Genomic DNA, 17,762 nt, shown 5'->3' on the forward strand with positions numbered 1-17,762 from the left:
TTTCAGATTTGTGACATTTCAAAGGCGGCAGTATCATTTGATGCGCACATCCCTCGGTTCCTCTTGTCGCGAAAGCCGTTCCCAATGCATAATCACAAGTCATTGATTTATGGACAAAATATAGGCTGGAAGGTAGGAGGCCCGCAGAGAAGAAAAAACAGGGCAAGGAGGAGAGTGTGGCATCGCTCCAACAGTATCATCTAACAAGGGGCAGATCTCAGGGGTGTGCTAGACAGCAACTTGATAAACATTTTTGCATCGTCGTGAGTCATTTCAGCTTGGCATGCAAAACAAGAAGATGGAAGAATGAGAGTTAATTACATTTTTGGCAGATGTGCTCACGCAACATTTTTGTTTTGTTTTTTTAAGCATTGGCACATTCTGTGTGCTTGGATTGATTGTTTATATTGGAGAGTTGTGAATTGCTATTTCGAACATACTGTACATGCTGGAAAAACTAACTGTGTTCTCATCTGTGTCTGCTGGCAGTCACATATAATAGGATTGTAGAGCCAGTGAGAAAGTTAAGCATGCATGGAATTTATTTTGATATGTATGCTATAGGCTAAACCAAGAATGGCATTCACATCATACTTATCAACACTATTTTAAAATATTCCTCATACATTTGCACCAGTTAGTTACACATTTGTATTTGGAGCTAGAAAATGGTATCAGAAAGAAAAATAGAGAAAGTGTGACATCTCTCTGATTTGATGGCAGAACATTGTATAATGGATTCATGAAGAAATGTAATAAAAGAAATGGCCGTAAAAGCAAGAATATCTGTACTTTTATTACACTTTTTCTGTACGTTTAGAAATTGTTAAAGGAATAATAGTGGTAGCTATGGTAGTATTTAAAGCAAAGTTATAAACTTGATATTCCTGAGGGCTAGATTATTCGGTGGGCCAAGGCCTCTGAGCCGGAGGTGCACAACACTCACTATTGGGTCACACAAAACATTCCCAACACTGTTGAGTTAAAGGCGCAATGGAGGATTTTCCGGCGATTTGAGAACTCAGGCGGAAGTGCGCATGCGCACTCCCCCGTGCAGACTGATACAACACACACATGCGTTTGTTTATTAGCGCAACGGATCGCATCGCATCTCCCATCTCCCGTAGATTTCCGTCTCTTCTGAGTCAGCTCAACTGTCTGTCTCCGTCTTCATTTTGTCCCGTACACTGAGGGAACTATATTATGATAGATCAATGCGTTTAGACACGCGGAAATGTGGGACGATCCGCACGCGGCTGCAGGTGAGCGGTAGGTGCGTGGCAGGACTAATCGGCAGTCCATGTCAGATTTGGGCCAAAAAAATCGTCCATTCAACCTTTAATACATTAAAATAATTACTGATAGATTGGATTTTTTTTTGTACGAAATAACTTACAAAATGCTTTACCAACATTGCTTTGCAAAATTTTCCATCCAGTGCTGAACCAGATTTAAACTTATTTGATTTTCATATATTTATGATAATAACAATTATTATTATTATTATTATTATTATCAGTAATGTTTTACAAGTTTACCTAGTCTATTTTACTTGTGCTTATTTTGTAAAGTTGGATTGGATAGGACTAGACTAGTACCAATCTTGTCTAAACTAGTGCTAACCCAGAATTAGACCTAAATAAGAGATGGATAGATATTATTTGATATTTGGAAGATGGGTTTTGGGCCGGATTAAATCGCTTGGAGGGCCTGATTTGGTCCTCAGGCCTTAAATTGAATAGCCCTGAGTTATAATAATAGTAAAAGTGCTATCTGGCATTGAGCTCTGTTCTAGTGGCCTTGGGGTTCCTATACAGGTGGGTGGTTCAAGTAAGAGGACCATTGTGTTCTTGACAATAATGGGATGTGGGCACAATTATCTGCTCTGACTCAGATGTTGATGTGAGCAGTCACTCAACTGCACACCACACCAAGCATTTGTTAAGTATATTTTAACTAAATATATTGCAATAACATCAACAGAAATCTGACAGAAATTAGAATGTGTGTTTTTCATTAAAACTGCAGATTTTATTTGGCCATATCGCACATAACAATAATTTACAATGTCTTGCAGTTTAAACAATGGGCTGTGCAATGAACTGATTTTTAATCCAATTCAACAGTTACTAATTGTCAGTGAACAGATGGGGCGTTTAATCTATATATCTTTCAATCCTCTGGCACTAAAAGAAATGTTGTAGATTCTTTAGCCCAATTATTCCATATTAATGCATTGTGAATAGGCAAATATTTTTGAACAATGGATGAAGTGTTATGGCAAGATTTGACTTGTTTGGGTGAATACTTTACGCAATGCATCAGCGTCAAAATTCAGTTTGATGTTACAGTCTTGTCTTTGTTTACTTTTCAACTGTCTTGTCATGTTCTTTGCTCTCATTAAAAACGGTTTGTATTTTTCAGATCTAACAAAGCTGATGCCAGACTTCAAAGCCTGGCACCATGATACGGTAGCCGGCCTAACTGCGGTGCATCCCGGGGAGCGAAGTGTCGCCGCAGTATAGCCTCATTCTGCTCTTCTGCTGCGGGGCCCACTGGGAACCCTCTTGTCCCACCTCTGGAGGGGGCGACGGCAGCCAGCGTGCCTATCTCTGACAGCCATGATGTGAGGAGGCCCTCTGCTGTGACCACTGGGGAGGCTCTCACTCCTTCATGGCTAGATCTCCACCCACGCCGAGCCGCTGAGGTGAGCGCCCCCCCAACTCCTCATGCTGCTGCTTATGCTTCAAACCCTGCTCATGCTGCGGAGTCAAGTGGCACTTCACTTTGATTTGAAATGATGGAAATATGAATTTGCAAGAGAAGCCAAATATATGTTGTAAAAAGGGTAAAGTTATGGTTCGGGCAAAAGTGGCAAAGTTGATTAAGTATTAGTAAGTATTAGTAGCAAGGGTATTTGTTCAAGCGTAACAGTAAATATGTAGTTGCCCCATGGCCTGCAACTACAATTACATTAGTATGTCGGCTGGTTGTGGCCTTGCAAAAATCTTCCAAATCACAAATCGGGTTCAGTGTGACAGCCTAAAAAAGTAAATACATAAGAAGATTCATTTATTTTTCCCCTCCATCCCTTTTAGGGAAATGGGAGGTTTTGTCTATAGGAGTTTTTGTTTATAAGAGTTCTTCTATTGAGAGTGTTTTTTAAACTTCCTATATTCTGTGATCCGTCCTTTTCCTCTGTATCTGCTGCGTTGTATCAATGAAATTTCCCCATGTGTGGACAATAAAGGATTATCTTATCTTATCTTATCTTATTACAATTCTACGGCTCAGATATTGATCTCTGGGTTTTGCGTAACGTTATAACCACCATACATTTCTTTTGTATAACTTTCCATGAACGGTAAGTCCACATTCTATTATATCTTTTAATCTGTAAAGTGGAGAATGTCTGCAGTATTGTGAGTTTCAAGAAAAGTGATCTAAGGAAGGAACAACGGTGGAGGGGAAGACAGGTGATGCAATGGAGACACATGGCCTGACCTGGTTTCAGAAGCCTTCTCTCTGGTCTGATAGATCTTCCACCGCACAGAGCTGCTGACGTACCAAGTCCCACTCCCTCGTCTTCATTGGGAAGTCAAGTGGCAGCCCTGCCTGATTAAAAGTGATCTGACTTGAAAATAAGAACACATAAGAGACCGGCTAGCAACAACCTGTGTAATTGGATGTGTGGGGTGACAGTGAGTCTGCAAAAAGTGCAATAGATGCTCTACATGTGAAGCCCTCTTCCAATTTATCTGCCAAGAATAACTAATTAAATGTGACAGAGTTGTATAGACCACGTCAGGCAGTGTGACATGGCCTTTTTATATCCATATCTTGATGACCTTTCGGAGCGAGTTAGCCTGATGGTTTTATAAAGTGAACTCAAAGCTAATGTTAGTAGTTGTTGTCCTCAAAGTTCATCTGTTGTTTACAATATACTTTACAAAATTAGCTTACAGTCAATTATTGTGTGAGTGACAAATAACAGGTTAACACTGTCTCAGGGGCCTAGCTAAATACAATTTGAGTAGACATTTTAAGAAGTAGAACAGTCTTTTATGTATCAAAACAATGCATAAGGGAAAAAATTGAATTTAGAACTAGTTTTTCCAACTCAATACTCCATGCTCTGTCAGAAAAATAAGATGTTTTGTCTTTTAAGCTAAAAATTGTCTTACAATGATGCTTGACATGCTGTACTAAACTGCTATCTTAAAGGTGGTATGGACGATTTTTTTCAGCAAATTTTTTTATCATATTTCCTCGTGGCGTGGATAAATCATTTGTCCTGCCACGTATCAATCATAAAACGCACCTATCGCTCACCTGCAGCCGCGTCATGTTCGTCCCCACGTTTCCACGTGCCTAAGCGCATGGATCTATCATAATATAGTTCCCTCAGTGTACGGGGCAAAATGAAGACGGAGAAAGACCGTTCGAGCTGACGCAGAAGTGGACAGAAATCTACGGGAGACGAGCGATGCGATGTGCTCCGTCGCGCTGATAAACAAACGCACGTGTGTGTTGTATCAGTCCGCACGGGGGAGTGCGCATGCGCACTTCCGCCTGCGTTCTCAAATCGCCGAAAAATTGTCCATACCGCCTTTAAATGTCATGCTATATGCTATTGAAGCATGCTAGGCTATGTCATTCCACAGTTTGAGTCAGAACTGAATTGGCGTCAAGATACTTTGGTCACTACAACAACACATGGACAATCTACATCTAATGTGCTATGTTTTATTTATTCTTTAATTATGTATTTAGTAAAAATCCGAGCAAACAAATAATTACATAGAAACATCAAGGTCAACAGACTTTATTGGTGATTATGGCAAGTGTTTCTATCAAAAAAATAAATTACATGAAACCTTCTTAGTCTCATGTGATTGATCATAGGAAATTGAAAAATGAATCACAGATTGTGATCTGACCAAACAGGGGGCTTACCTGAGCCAAGGAGGAGCAGCGCTGACATCACAGGGTCAAATGTACACATAAAATCATCAGTCTGATCCCACACAAGGTTTATCCTCGTCACGGAGCGCATGCTGCTCAACTCCAGATCTCTGCGCCGTTCCCTGTCCGCTCTGCGGAGCAAAGCCGCACCACTGCCCGCCGCCCCGACAACATCAGCTCCAGCACCAGCCCGCCGCCCCGACAACATCAGCTCCAGCACCAGCCCGCCGCCCCGACAACATCAGCTCCAGCACCAGCCCGCCGCCCCGACAACATCAGCTCCAGCACCAGCCCGCCGCCCCGACAACATCAGCTCCAGCACCAGCCCGCTGCCCCGTTAACATCAGCACCAGCACCAGCCCGCCGCCCCGACAACATCTGCTCCAGCACCAGCCCACCACCCCGTCAACATCAGCTCCACCACCAGCCCACCGCCCCGTCAACATCAGCACCAGCCAGCTGCCCCGACATCAGCCCCTGCTCCAGCCCGCAGCCCCGACAACATCAGCTCCACCACCAGCCCGCCGCCCCGACAACATCAGCACCAGCCCGCCGCCCCGACAACATCAGCTCCACCACCAGCCCACCGCCCCAACAACATCAGCTCCACCACCAGCCCACCGCCCCAACAACATCAGCTCCAGCACCAGCCCACCGCCCCGACAACATCAGCTCCACCACCAGCCCACCGCCCCAACAACATCAGCTCCACCACCAGCCCACCGCCCCAACAACATCAGCTCCAGCACCAGCCCACCGCCCCGACAACATCAGCTCCAGCACCAGCCCGCTGCCCCGTTAACATCAGCACCAGCCCGCAGCCCCGACAACATCAGCTCCACCACCAGCCCACCGCCCGTCAACATCAGCACCAGCCCGCCGCCCCGACAACGTCAGCTCCACCACTGCCCGCCGCCCCAACAACATCAGCTCCACCACTGCCCGCCGCCCCGACAACATCAGCTCCACCACTGCCCGCCGCCCCAACAACATCAGCTCCACCACTGCCCGCCGCCCCGACAACATCAGCTCCACCACTGCCCGCAGCCCCGACAACATCAGCTCCACCACCAGCCCACCGCCCCGTCAACATCAGCACCAGCCAGCTGCCCCGACATCAGCCCCATGCTCCAGTCCGCCGCCCCGTTAACATCAGCACCAGCTCTAGCCCCGACAACATCAGCTCCACCACCAGCCCACCGCCCCGACAACATCAGCTCCACCACCAGCCAGCTGCCCCGACATCAGCCCCTGCTCCAGCCCGCCGCCCCGTCAACACCAGCTCCAGCTCCAGCCAGTAATCCGCCACTGATGTTTACACGTGCAGAGCTGCAGATCATAACAGACTGGCACAGACCCCGAGTCGAACAGCGCGCACAGCATGATGAAAATAAAACCTGCGTGTGAGCTCTAAAACTAGTGAAACGGGCCAAACATTTCACCAAACTACAGCAGCACACCTGTAGATGCCAGGCCAACACCAACAGCTCTGTCCGTCATCATAAGAGACAGTTAAACTGTTATTATTTTAACCCACTAAACCTGTTGTTTGGTGTGACTACACAGATTCAACATGAAATACAATGTCTAGACTTAAACTTTTGTTAGTCAGGCTTTTAAATTATGTATTTAGATTCGTGAAATCATTACATTTTTTAATTTCATTGAGAAAATGTGCGTAATACAGTTTAAAACAAACATTTTTGAAAAGAACATTGTGATTGATTACATTTAAAAAATGTGATTAATTCTAAAGATGCGAATTTTAGTAAAAAATCTATGTTCAATTTGATGAATCAAGCTAATTAGTGGACTGAATAGCCTAAATGTATTACTGGCTCTAGAATTCTTTGCAAACCTGTAAATGGTGCTATTAAGGCACATAAAACATAAAAGGAAGAGCTTGTTTGTCTCAGAATTCAATGGGTTCAATGTTTCACTCACTGCCTTTGAAAAAACATAATGTAGCCTTTTGTATTTTGAAAGGAAAAAAAGACTATTTATTTTCTAGGCTATTATAATTAATAAGAAGTTGCTGCAAATTGATTGAGCCAAACTGAATGAAAGACACTCACCTAGGGGCATTATATTGAACTTTTGCATTTTAGTTATTGCCCCAGAGTTGCTGCTAGCTTGTTCATTCCCGACACACTGGATTGGATCCTGAAACATTTATTAGGATACCTGGACGCTTACCTTTGTTAATGAATGATTTATTACTGCTTAGTGCTCTTTGTTTTTGGCCCAAAGATGGCATCTCAGAGTTTTGCGTCGTCCCAATTGAAATGCATATGAACTCGGGATCCATTTCTCTCCATTGTGTATGTAGTGTGGGAGAGCGTGCCTGTGCTATAACGGTAACAGATGCCGCGCTAACAGTGCCAGTTGAAATTCTCTGTGCAATTCAGCTGCGGAAAGACAGCTGTGTCATTATGTATTTTCTCCCCCCTCGTCTAACTCAATCTTTTTCTCTCTCTCTCTCTCCTCCCCATGGCAGTATCCCTCACCGCAGTGTAGCACATGGATTTCAAGACGTCAAATGAAGAGGTTGGTGTGATCCGATCAATAAGACAGAGTATAGAAAATAATTATTTCAAGTGCGGGGCCCTCGTCGCTTGTACTGAGTGCACCAGTAATGTATAAAAGGGGGAAAACTCAAGTACACATCGACAAGGCGCAATCAGAAGGAAGTAGTTCTGTTAGTATTGTTTTAGAAGATTAGAAAATAGATGAATAAGCAGTAGGTTTAACTAAATTAGTCTATAATTATAGTATAGGTCTACAACAATTCATTGGTCGACTTGTCAAACGTTGATTTCTATTGTACAGTGAGACTTTTAAATGCAGTATTATACAAAGTGTATGGTTGAAGAAAAATCTGACATTTGGATTAGGGATGAATGATATGGGTATTAGTATTTTGGGCATAGATTTTCATATCCAATTATCAGCATCGGCAAATGTCAGAAAGCAATCCAAATAAGGGATATCAGTTCAAAAAAATCACATCCCTAATATTGATCAAAAATGCCACTGTCTATGTTGTAAAAGGTCTTTTTGTACGCGTTTTAGAGTCTATATCCTCCAGATAAGGATTATGAATATGAATACGATTTATTTTTTCCATAGTTGACTTGTCCCGATTATGTACTAATGTAGTAGTAGTAATACTTGCAGCAGTGGTTATAGTGCGAGTATAAAAGTTAATGTGACGAAATAGTGGAGGTAGTAGAACTTGTTTTGCTTATTTATTTATTAATACTATTTTCTACTTGAGTTATAAGAATCTGACACTTTTGTTCATCTTAGTGGCTTAGCATCAGCTTGTGTTTGAAGTCCTGCAAAGTGCACACGCCCTCACAGGAGACAATCTACATGCACAACACCAAATCTGTTATTCCGCTGTGATAATAAACCCATTTATATGCAACAGTCCTTATTCATAATCGTACGATATACATCCATCAAATGCAGTCACATGTTTCTATACTCGGCAGCTGATACATGTTTCTTTGTCTGTGTTTCATAAATGCTTTCTGCTTTATTCCTTTCTTTCTTCATGACACGTTTGAAATAATGAAAACAAAGCAGTGTAAAGCCTAAAAGAAAACATCAATATCAAACCAACGCAGGCCGGAGAAATCAGCTATTGTTTCTCAGAATCTTTTACAACATGAAACAACAGCAATCTGCCATGGCACAGCACCCTCTATGAATATAAATGTGCTTTATGTGAGGATGTTACTGAATGTTTGTCAAAACAAAGGTCCGGTCATTCGCAGAAGGACACAGTACTTCCGTGAAGTGTCTGCCATTTTCCAAAAGTGTGCACAAAAACAAGCTGTAGTAGTTATAGCCTGGACAAATATGTGAAAATATTAACAAGTAATAAGTTTTGAGTCAGTCGCCCTGGAGCCTGTTTAGCTCATCTAAAGAATCTTTCCTTCAGGTAAACTAAATAAATGAAATTTAAAACAGATTTATGGGTAAGAAGACACTGCTGAAACATTGTAAAAGCTGCCTCAAAATTTCCAGTGGCTTTTCTCAGGGAATCGACAGTGTACAATATTGTATCCTCTGCATAATCGTGAACTTTGGAGATGAGGGTTGTTCAAAAAGTCCTACAAACGACAAACGCTATCAATATGAAACTGTCCTCTGATCTGGAGTGTGTAAGTGCTGCCAATGTGAGTGTGCCAAAAGAGTGTAGCAGCTACAACCTAACAACTCAATAATTTTCTCTGGTCAGAAACGTTATTTGACAGCCACTTTCAAATACTTAGGAGTGCTCTTGGACTCACACCTAAGCTACAGAGTGCACACACAAAATGCCTGCAACAGTCCTCTCCAGCGTGTCCATTTGTCTGCCCATCAGCTCCTAGTGCCCACATTTAGAAACATATTTGGTCAGATATCTTTTTTCTACACCTACCCCAATCTCTGGAATGATGTCCCCCTCCATCTGAGGACAAGCAGCTCTGAAGCCCATTTTAAAAAGGCACACAGACTTCTCCTGTCTCAAGGCTACTTGTAGACAAATGACTGTGAACAGAAAAAAAAACGGCTGCAAACACTTTTTCCTGTTTAAAAAAAATGCAATGAACGGAATTAAATGAAAGTAAGTTATTACCATAGAGAGCACCTAACCTTAGTGTGAAAAGAGAGGCACTTTAAGGAAATTGAATGGACAGAAATCCAATTGTCCTCAACAAAACAAATTATCACGGTGGCGTGTGGGCGTTTACATCCACATTAGCAGCATTGTTTCAGCAACATGTGAACTTTTTTTTTTTTTTTTTACTTCTTCACAGAACCTTTCCCATCCGTGCTGCCGTGGCATTTTCTTGCATGTCGAATTCCAAGTCCCATAGGAATTAACGTCATTCAAAAATTAATGGAATGTGCAATTTACACGGTGTATGAGCATTAGCAAAGTATTTTAATAGTATGCACATACAAACGTGATTGGAGCCAGTAGCAATGTGATTCTTTGGCACTGGAAATAGGTTCAGGGATCAAGCCAATTATTTGGAACGCACGTATTACAGCAGGTCAAACAGGGACCGGCCCATTTGTGAACATTCCATGGCCCCATTTTGCTTTGCTAATGACCACGGCACGCAGCTTCATACTCATCATACAGCATAAATGAATGTATCATGTTGCTTATGCTGGTGCCACTGTGTCTCCTCTCATTACTGCCCATAAATCCAATACTCAATAAACTGCACGCTTCAAGTCTGACCTATTCTGTCTCCAAGAATAGCCAGAGCACGCAACGCTCTTGTTAGACGATGAGTGGCGTATCCCGGGTGACAAGGGATGCTGACATTGGTGGCTTGTTTCTCTTATTAGCAGTCTCGTCAGGTGAAGGTGGCTCTTTTATTCCTCGTCTTTTAAGTCAAGGGCAGGCGAGGCATTGCAATTAACCAAGGGAGGCGAAGGATGCGTCGGATGCAAATTTATGCGGATTAGTCTTTTTTCAATAGCTTGTTGGAAAGTGCGCACAACAGGCCAGCTTAGAGGGTTTGCATTATTACTGCAACTTAGTTTTACAGGTTTGTACGTAATATTGATAGTACAGTGTGAGATAAGATGATCGTTAGATTTTTTTTATGCTTAATCGGTTTTCAGCTCCTATGGGAACACAAACATAACGATGCAAAATGAATAATTTCTTGGGCAAACCATTATCCCAATACAGGGTAAAAATGTAGATGATTAATGCGTTTTGAATTTGATAACGCATTCATTTATTTAGTTATAAGACTTGGGTTGGTCACATGGTAACCATCCTTGCATGACTATCATTGATAGTAGTTGGGGCAGATTGGCAGTGTTACTGATTATACCCTTAAGTTTAAAGTTTGAAACAAGGCATATACTCACTGTATAAATAAAGGTAAATGTAGGAATATATTTAAAATAAAGTATACAACCATGAGGAGGTGAGCCATCTAACCATTTGTGTAAATATGATACATATTTGTGAGACACAGATACTTTCATATGACACTGAGATGCAACATTGTTTATTAAGATGCAGGTAAAAGTAGTGCATACCTTTTTTAAATGTTTTTTTTTTGTTATAAAAAACATAAATTCGTCCAACAAACTGCATTGTGTATTGAGTATTACCTCTGTCTCTCCCATCCAAGCCTTTTTACCGTTACCCTTGGGGGCCACACATCACCAACACGACTCTTGTTACATTTTCCACCCATTATTTGAATCCATAAATCACAACCTAAATGTCAAGCGTGTGCAACGTTGTCCGAGAATTAGCATTTGCAAAAAGGTAGCATGAAAAATAGCATCTCTAAGTGCCGTATTGTTTTTCTCCCCATAACAAGTACATCCACGGTGACATTTCATCGCACAGCCAGCTCATTTAGGTCTGATTAACGATTTTCATCCCTCTGTCCGCAGACAAAGACTGGGATTTATTTGATGCAAGAGGGGAATGAGGAGCCATTTAATATTCGACTACACTTGGCCAAGGATATTCTGACCATTCAAGAACAAGATGTCATCTGCGTGTCAGGAGAGCCCTTCTATTCCAGCGTAAGTAACTCGTCCGCTTCATAACGGCACCAACACACAACACTTGGGAGGGAAGTACATCAGCCGGTCATAAATCAAACACGCCGGCTTAATAGCGCTCGACCTGCTTAATCAGGTTGTATAAAGAGACTAATCCTGAGGTCGCAACTTTCTCTCCACTTTATTACTGTTAGCACTAATACATCTCAGCTAATGTCAATGACCTTTGGCAAAATGGCATCATTCATCGGTTTACCGGAAAATCTTAAAGGAGAAAAGCGGGAAAAAAGTAGGTCCTTCGATGCGCCGTGCCTAATTAACCAAAAGGACGGTGACACTGTTATGCTAATGTAACCTTAGCCCATTGTGATGTGGAATTTTAAGTGTGACTAAAGCAAAGAGGGCACGGTCTAATTGAGACACTATTGACTATGTTATGGAGTAGTGTGAGAATGTAATGAGAGAAACTGCACAGAAACGGCTTAAAGGCAACAGACGTACATACATGCATGAATTAATAAGTATGAAGTTGAGAATGTCCTGTACAAAGTCAACAGAATGGACTGAATTTCCAAAGCTGTTACTTATCCGCATATAGAGGAGGTCAGGTAAAACAGTGACCCAAAACCAATGTTTTAGTCTAGAATATCATGCAATTATAAAGTGTCCAAAACAAATCTGTATTCAAATTATTGATACTGTATAGAACATGAAGGAGACATCTGATGCAAAATCAACTTTTATGAATGTATTTTGATTGATGCATGTTTCAGTAATCCTGCTGCATTATCCTGCATCTGAGGCACATACCTGTATTACTTATTTGCAGTTATTGGACAATTAATGCTGCGGTAAAATGCCACTGGGAAGAGGCAGGACTTATCAGCCCTGCAGTTTTGATCAGGAAGTCTTCCTGACTATAATTAAGTCAACATTATTATATCTGAAAAAAGCACAATGTCCTTAAAATTGTCGTGGAGAAAATACTTAGATTTCTACTAAATAGTATGTATAATTATTACAGCTATCAAGGATGCCACTGTTAGAAGGATTACTGAATCCTGTTTATATACATGTTTATACAAATATATTGAATACTGCAATTCACAATTTGAAACAAAATATTATATTTTTTGAATATCAAAATGTTGCAAATATGAATTAAACATAATGGTATTCAACATAATAAACTCAAGAGATTAAGTCAAAAAGGATTTTTCCCCCCTAAAATACTTTTATAGATTCCATGGTACATGGATTCTATAAAACTAGCGCCATACAAACCTTGCCTTCAGAATATTATCACAAGCGTTTCTATTTGAGTTCCAAAGAGTGCACCAGAGCGATAGGCATTGCACATTGTTGGATATGATGGCTAATTCGAGGGATGAAGATAACAGAAAAATGAGCAGAATTATTTGCAGTGGCAGTGATAAGTGCTAGAAGTGTCATTACATGTACTTAAACATATGTACAGGGAAATGGAAGGCTTACTATATGTGAGTGGAGGACTTGGATTCAACACTATACAAGAATATCTATGATGTAATAGAGCTTCACTGACTGTAAACGGTCAAATGCTTCTACAAAAGAGCCTATAATTAAATAGGAACACTTTAACACAATTGTAGCACATTCATTTACAGGTAAATATCGGTTTACCTGTGTTGTTATGTTTAATTCATGCTTTAATGCACCGACAAATAGTAAGACCAGTAAATCATTGCCCCAATAACAAAAAATATACTTAAAATGTTAAAGAATAAGTGCGCTGACATTTTTACTTAAACTACTAAAGTTACTAAACTGAACTTGATTGGTCGGAAAAAAGTAGCCGCTACGAGCTGCCTTTGGATTGATTACCATTTTGATGAAATTGCCTTGACTTTGACGGATAACCTGCTATTTAATAAATTATAAGACATCGTTTTAAATTAAAAGCCTGACATTTGATACTTGAACAATGTCTCGATTCTTAATTTTTAGATTTAAATTATGGGTTTCATTTGACACCACAATGAGAAGATTCATTACCAGAGTTTTGTGCATTTAATGGTGGGTTTAGTTATGATTGAATGATGTTCTTATGGGCAATTGAACAGCCTTACGACGTCTCCACTTGTCTTTCCAGGAGAGGACAGTGACTATCCGGAGGCAGACCATCGGCGGTTTTGGCCTGAGCATCAAGGTAATTAAGATCTGCGATGGTTAGCACCCGCCGGCCTGCTACCGACTCTGCTAAATGAAGTTTGAACAAGCGTTATCGATCATCGCCTTGTCAAACATACCACTGGTCGCGCCGTAGTGGAATCGATTTACCCTCAAATATTTTCTCTTCCGTCTTTGAAATCGCTCTAGTTTAATTGCTGTGTTTTCCAGGGTGGAGCCGAGCACAAAATTCCTGTTGTGATATCGAAAATATCAAAGGAACAAAAAGGTATCGTTTGTTGGTATAGATTTTTCTTCCCAGCTATCATTTCTTGTTTTTTCACACTTTATTTTCTTTTGCAGCTGAACTCTCCGGGCTTCTTTTCATTGGCGATGGTATTCTTCAGGTAAAGAAAATGCCACAATTCAAAGATGTATTTTCAATTATTCACGTTGCGTATATGCACCAGCCTAAGGTAAATGCCACATTCGCAGTGATTTGTTAGTGTCATGACAGAAATGTCCTTATTTAACTCGAGACATTTATAAACTTGACGTAAAAGTTGTTTGGGCTGTCTCATTAATCACTTGCAAAAGGCTGGAGGAACGCTGAAAGGATGCCAAGTGGTACTATTTTGTTTAACCTGTGTTGCTGTTGTTCACAGATAAATGGAATAAACGTACGGAGCTATCGCCATGAGGAAGTGGTAAGTTGTCAGCTTGTATCTCATGTTTTCTTGGAACAAACTGCTCCGCCACCTTATCTGCTCCGGCTGTGATTTGAATCATCATGACATACACAAGATATATGTTTTTCTATCTCCCATTTAAAAAGCGCTGTAAGAGTATTTGTACAAGGACAGAGCTACGTCATGGATCGTTATGAAATATGGGCTAATGGGGATGCGACGTTATGTGTTTCCAGGTGCAGGTTTTAAGGAACGCCGGAGAGGAAGTGACTCTGACGGTGTCGTTTTTGAAGAAGACGCCGGCCTTTCTCAAGCTGCCCCTCTGTGAAGACTGCACGTGTAAGTCATGCAGAGTCTTATAATAGAAGGGCAACGAGCGTGAAGAATAAATTGCTCCAGATACAATGAGGGGTTGGGGTTTTTATTTATTTATTTCAGACACAAGTTGGTCCATAATTAAAAGAAGACAAGGTACAAAACAAAACATTGCAGTCAAATTTGTCCATGAAAGTCAAATTAGTCCATGAAATTCGGTTGAGGGTTGTGGAGTCTCTCAGCCCAGTGCTTTCTCACAGCAGAAGTGTATCTGCAGGAGCTCATTTGAGGATTAGTCAGTGTCATTATAATGGCATTTTCAGACACCTCCAGGCGCTGCATGAGTTTCTATGTCAAATGTCTTAATAGTATCTCACAGGTGTAAATGTGTCAAACAGTTGACTGGCACTATGCCACCTGGGCACACGCAGCAGATGGTGATTTTAGACTTCGCCAAAGGACACAAATACAGTAGGGTTTATTTGGAGGGAAGGATTTGTACAACTACCTCCATATTTTATGTTATTAAAGGAGACATATGATGCTTTTACTTAGTATTGGACTATAACATACATAAAATAGATCATCATCATTTATTTTCTTCATTGGAAAAGGTATTATTGATCTAAAATGGCTTAATATTAGAAACTAGTTAAATGACTTCCAGTTGAAAATGGTAGAATTGATAAGCCCCGCCCACATTCAAGTGGGCGTGGCTTATCATCGGTGAAACAGGAATTTGTGGAGTCCAGTTGACAATATTACTCAATTACTCAAACAAGCATGACTCAATCAAAATACAACTTTGAGGAATCCATTGAGGAGGAAACACAGTTGTAACAAGGTTAAACGTTGATTTTGCTTTATAATTTAACAACGTATACTAATTAATAACTAAATAAGTTAAGTTACTAAATAATGAGAATCACATGTTAAAGACTCCTAATTAGGGCCAGTAAAGTTTCTTCTGGCATGCATTTTGATTTAAATATCGATCTGCAAGTATCAAAAATGTATAAAGGGATTTGAAAACAAAAAAGCAATGTTCTATAAAATGTAAAACAGCTACATTTCAATAAAATGTAAGACAATTGGCACGATTCTATAATGAAAAGTAGTGCAGGACTGAAAACAATGAAATTTAATTGGAAACATCTTTATGTCCAAAGGAATCGTAATATACAAATACAAACCCCATTGGCCCAGAGCTTCAGTATCATTTAATGAGGCAAAAATAATTACAGGGTCACATTGAAACAAAGCTGAACTGACGTATAAGCTTATTGTTGTAAATGCTTGACTTTGAGGTCAAATTGTGCAGCAGTGAGATGGAAGAGAAACATCTTTGCTACTTTACTTCCATACTTTTCATTACTCTACATAACACATAGTAGACCTGGGAAATGCCGAAGGTTATATCAATAATTAATCCTTTCACAAGTGAGTCAATGTTCCACTGACAGACTCAAGTCCCACTCAAGTGAGCCGGGTTGTTAATTCTGTTAGAAAAGCTTCACACACTTTCCTACAGCTTTTCTATGTTTGCGTCATCGATTAAATATTGTGTTTTCTTCCATTGTGGCTCTGCTTGATAACTAATTGTAACGACTGATAGGAATCGACACATAATACCTATGAACGCAGCTGCAAATGTTCGAAATTCTATTAAAAGTGTGGCAAGTACGTACTCAAACCGTTTTGAAGGCCATTCAAAAAAGTGGAAGTATAGATTTAGATTTGTAAAGGGAAAATGAGAGCAGGTAATCAGAAAGTGGAGTTGAGGTCTAGGCACTATTCAGATGTTATTATTCATATTCATGTAAGTTAGCATCCTGAGTTTGACAGAATACACGGCTAATTGGCCTATTTATTTCACCCACTGGAACTTAATAAAACTCCTGCCCACACATGACAAGCCTGAAGTTTTACTTTTGGAGTCTATTTTTGTCATAACATCAAGATGTTAATAATAAAGCATCTTAAGAATTAATCCACTTAAACTACAGCCGGTAAAATTATCCCGAATGGTATAAAATATCATATGCAGACTCAATTTATTTATCAAAAAGCCTGTCAAGCTAAATGGACAAACGTAGTATTATGTATTATATATTATAGAGTATTATGAACAGCTTTGTCATTGAAGTCATGGGTTAACCTCTCATTCAATGTCAATGCATGCTATGTCTAAATGTATAATTTAGTGCATCATAATCAAATAAAATAATTAAATGCATTTAACTGCCATTAATTAGGGTTTCATTTGCAGTAGATTTTGCCAAATATGCGATTCATTATATGTTTTTTAAACGTTTATCAATTCCTGCTGCAAGGTTAAGTAGGGTGTGCTTTTAAAGAGTGAGTCCTAAATCTGCAACATCTGGATTGCTCATTCGCTTTCCACCTTCTAATTCCATCCAAAAGTGTCCCTGCCGGGGGATGAGGGGTGAGTCTAGTCTTCCAAGTTCAGGGGTGTACAGCACCTTGGGGTGCATGCAAGGAGCGCTCCAAAAATACCATGTTATTGTTTCTCTGTGGTTCCCAAACTATGGTGTGGTATTCATGGGTCCAAAGTCATTGCTACTGCCGTCTTGAGGATGAAATCGGCCTGCGGCGCTGTGGGTTGTTCCATCAGAAATGCTCAAAACAAAGGATTTCTGTTTTGTAACATCTCCAAAGACCCCGTTTGTCCAGAAATCTATTACTGTGGTCAGGAGGGACCAGTGGACTTACAGAAATCACTCCAGACTGAGGCTGAACTCTTTGTTTCAGGTAGTTAGCTGATGGCTAATGCTAGTTTGTATGTTTTTGATTGGCTATGCTAATAAACCTACTCGCAGACAGCTTTTACTGAGCCTAATATAGTGGATCTTTTTAAGTCAGTATTCTGCATTTCCCACAGCTTTAGTGAAGCCACTTGCTCATTTGCATGTTGATTTGGCTCTGAATCCTGTTTTTCCTCTTTGGTTTAATCCAGACTGTAGTGAATCACATTTTGAGACCAAAAACCTGATTTGATCATCTAATAAACTATCACAGGAAAGAGTAAATAGTTAGTTACTCATTATTGATCAAAATAACACCGGTAGTAACGCTGTAATA

The 17,762-nt window shown here is 40.5% G+C and overlaps 1 protein-coding gene across 1 annotated transcript in view; it reads left to right on the plus strand.

The window, feature by feature from the left end:
- Positions 1 to 2,435: 2,435 nt before the first annotated feature.
- The window catches only part of sntg1 (syntrophin, gamma 1), a 67,185-nt gene continuing 51,858 nt past the window's right edge, over positions 2,436 to 17,762 (plus strand). Inside the window, exons 1-8 of the mRNA XM_072441669.1 lie at positions 2,436 to 2,707; positions 7,463 to 7,512; positions 11,395 to 11,529; positions 13,640 to 13,696; positions 13,888 to 13,945; positions 14,020 to 14,063; positions 14,322 to 14,363; positions 14,582 to 14,684. Coding sequence (XP_072297770.1) covers positions 7,486 to 7,512; positions 11,395 to 11,529; positions 13,640 to 13,696; positions 13,888 to 13,945; positions 14,020 to 14,063; positions 14,322 to 14,363; positions 14,582 to 14,684 — 466 coding nt within the window. The 5' untranslated portion in view covers positions 2,436 to 2,707; positions 7,463 to 7,485. The remainder of the gene's footprint in view (positions 2,708 to 7,462; positions 7,513 to 11,394; positions 11,530 to 13,639; positions 13,697 to 13,887; positions 13,946 to 14,019; positions 14,064 to 14,321; positions 14,364 to 14,581; positions 14,685 to 17,762) is intronic.

This window comes from Eucyclogobius newberryi, unplaced genomic scaffold (genome assembly GCF_026437365.1).
Source record: "Eucyclogobius newberryi isolate DKJ021-1_F unplaced genomic scaffold, fEucNew1.0.hap1 SCAF_12, whole genome shotgun sequence".
Classification (NCBI taxonomy): domain Eukaryota; kingdom Metazoa; phylum Chordata; class Actinopteri; order Gobiiformes; family Gobiidae; genus Eucyclogobius; species Eucyclogobius newberryi.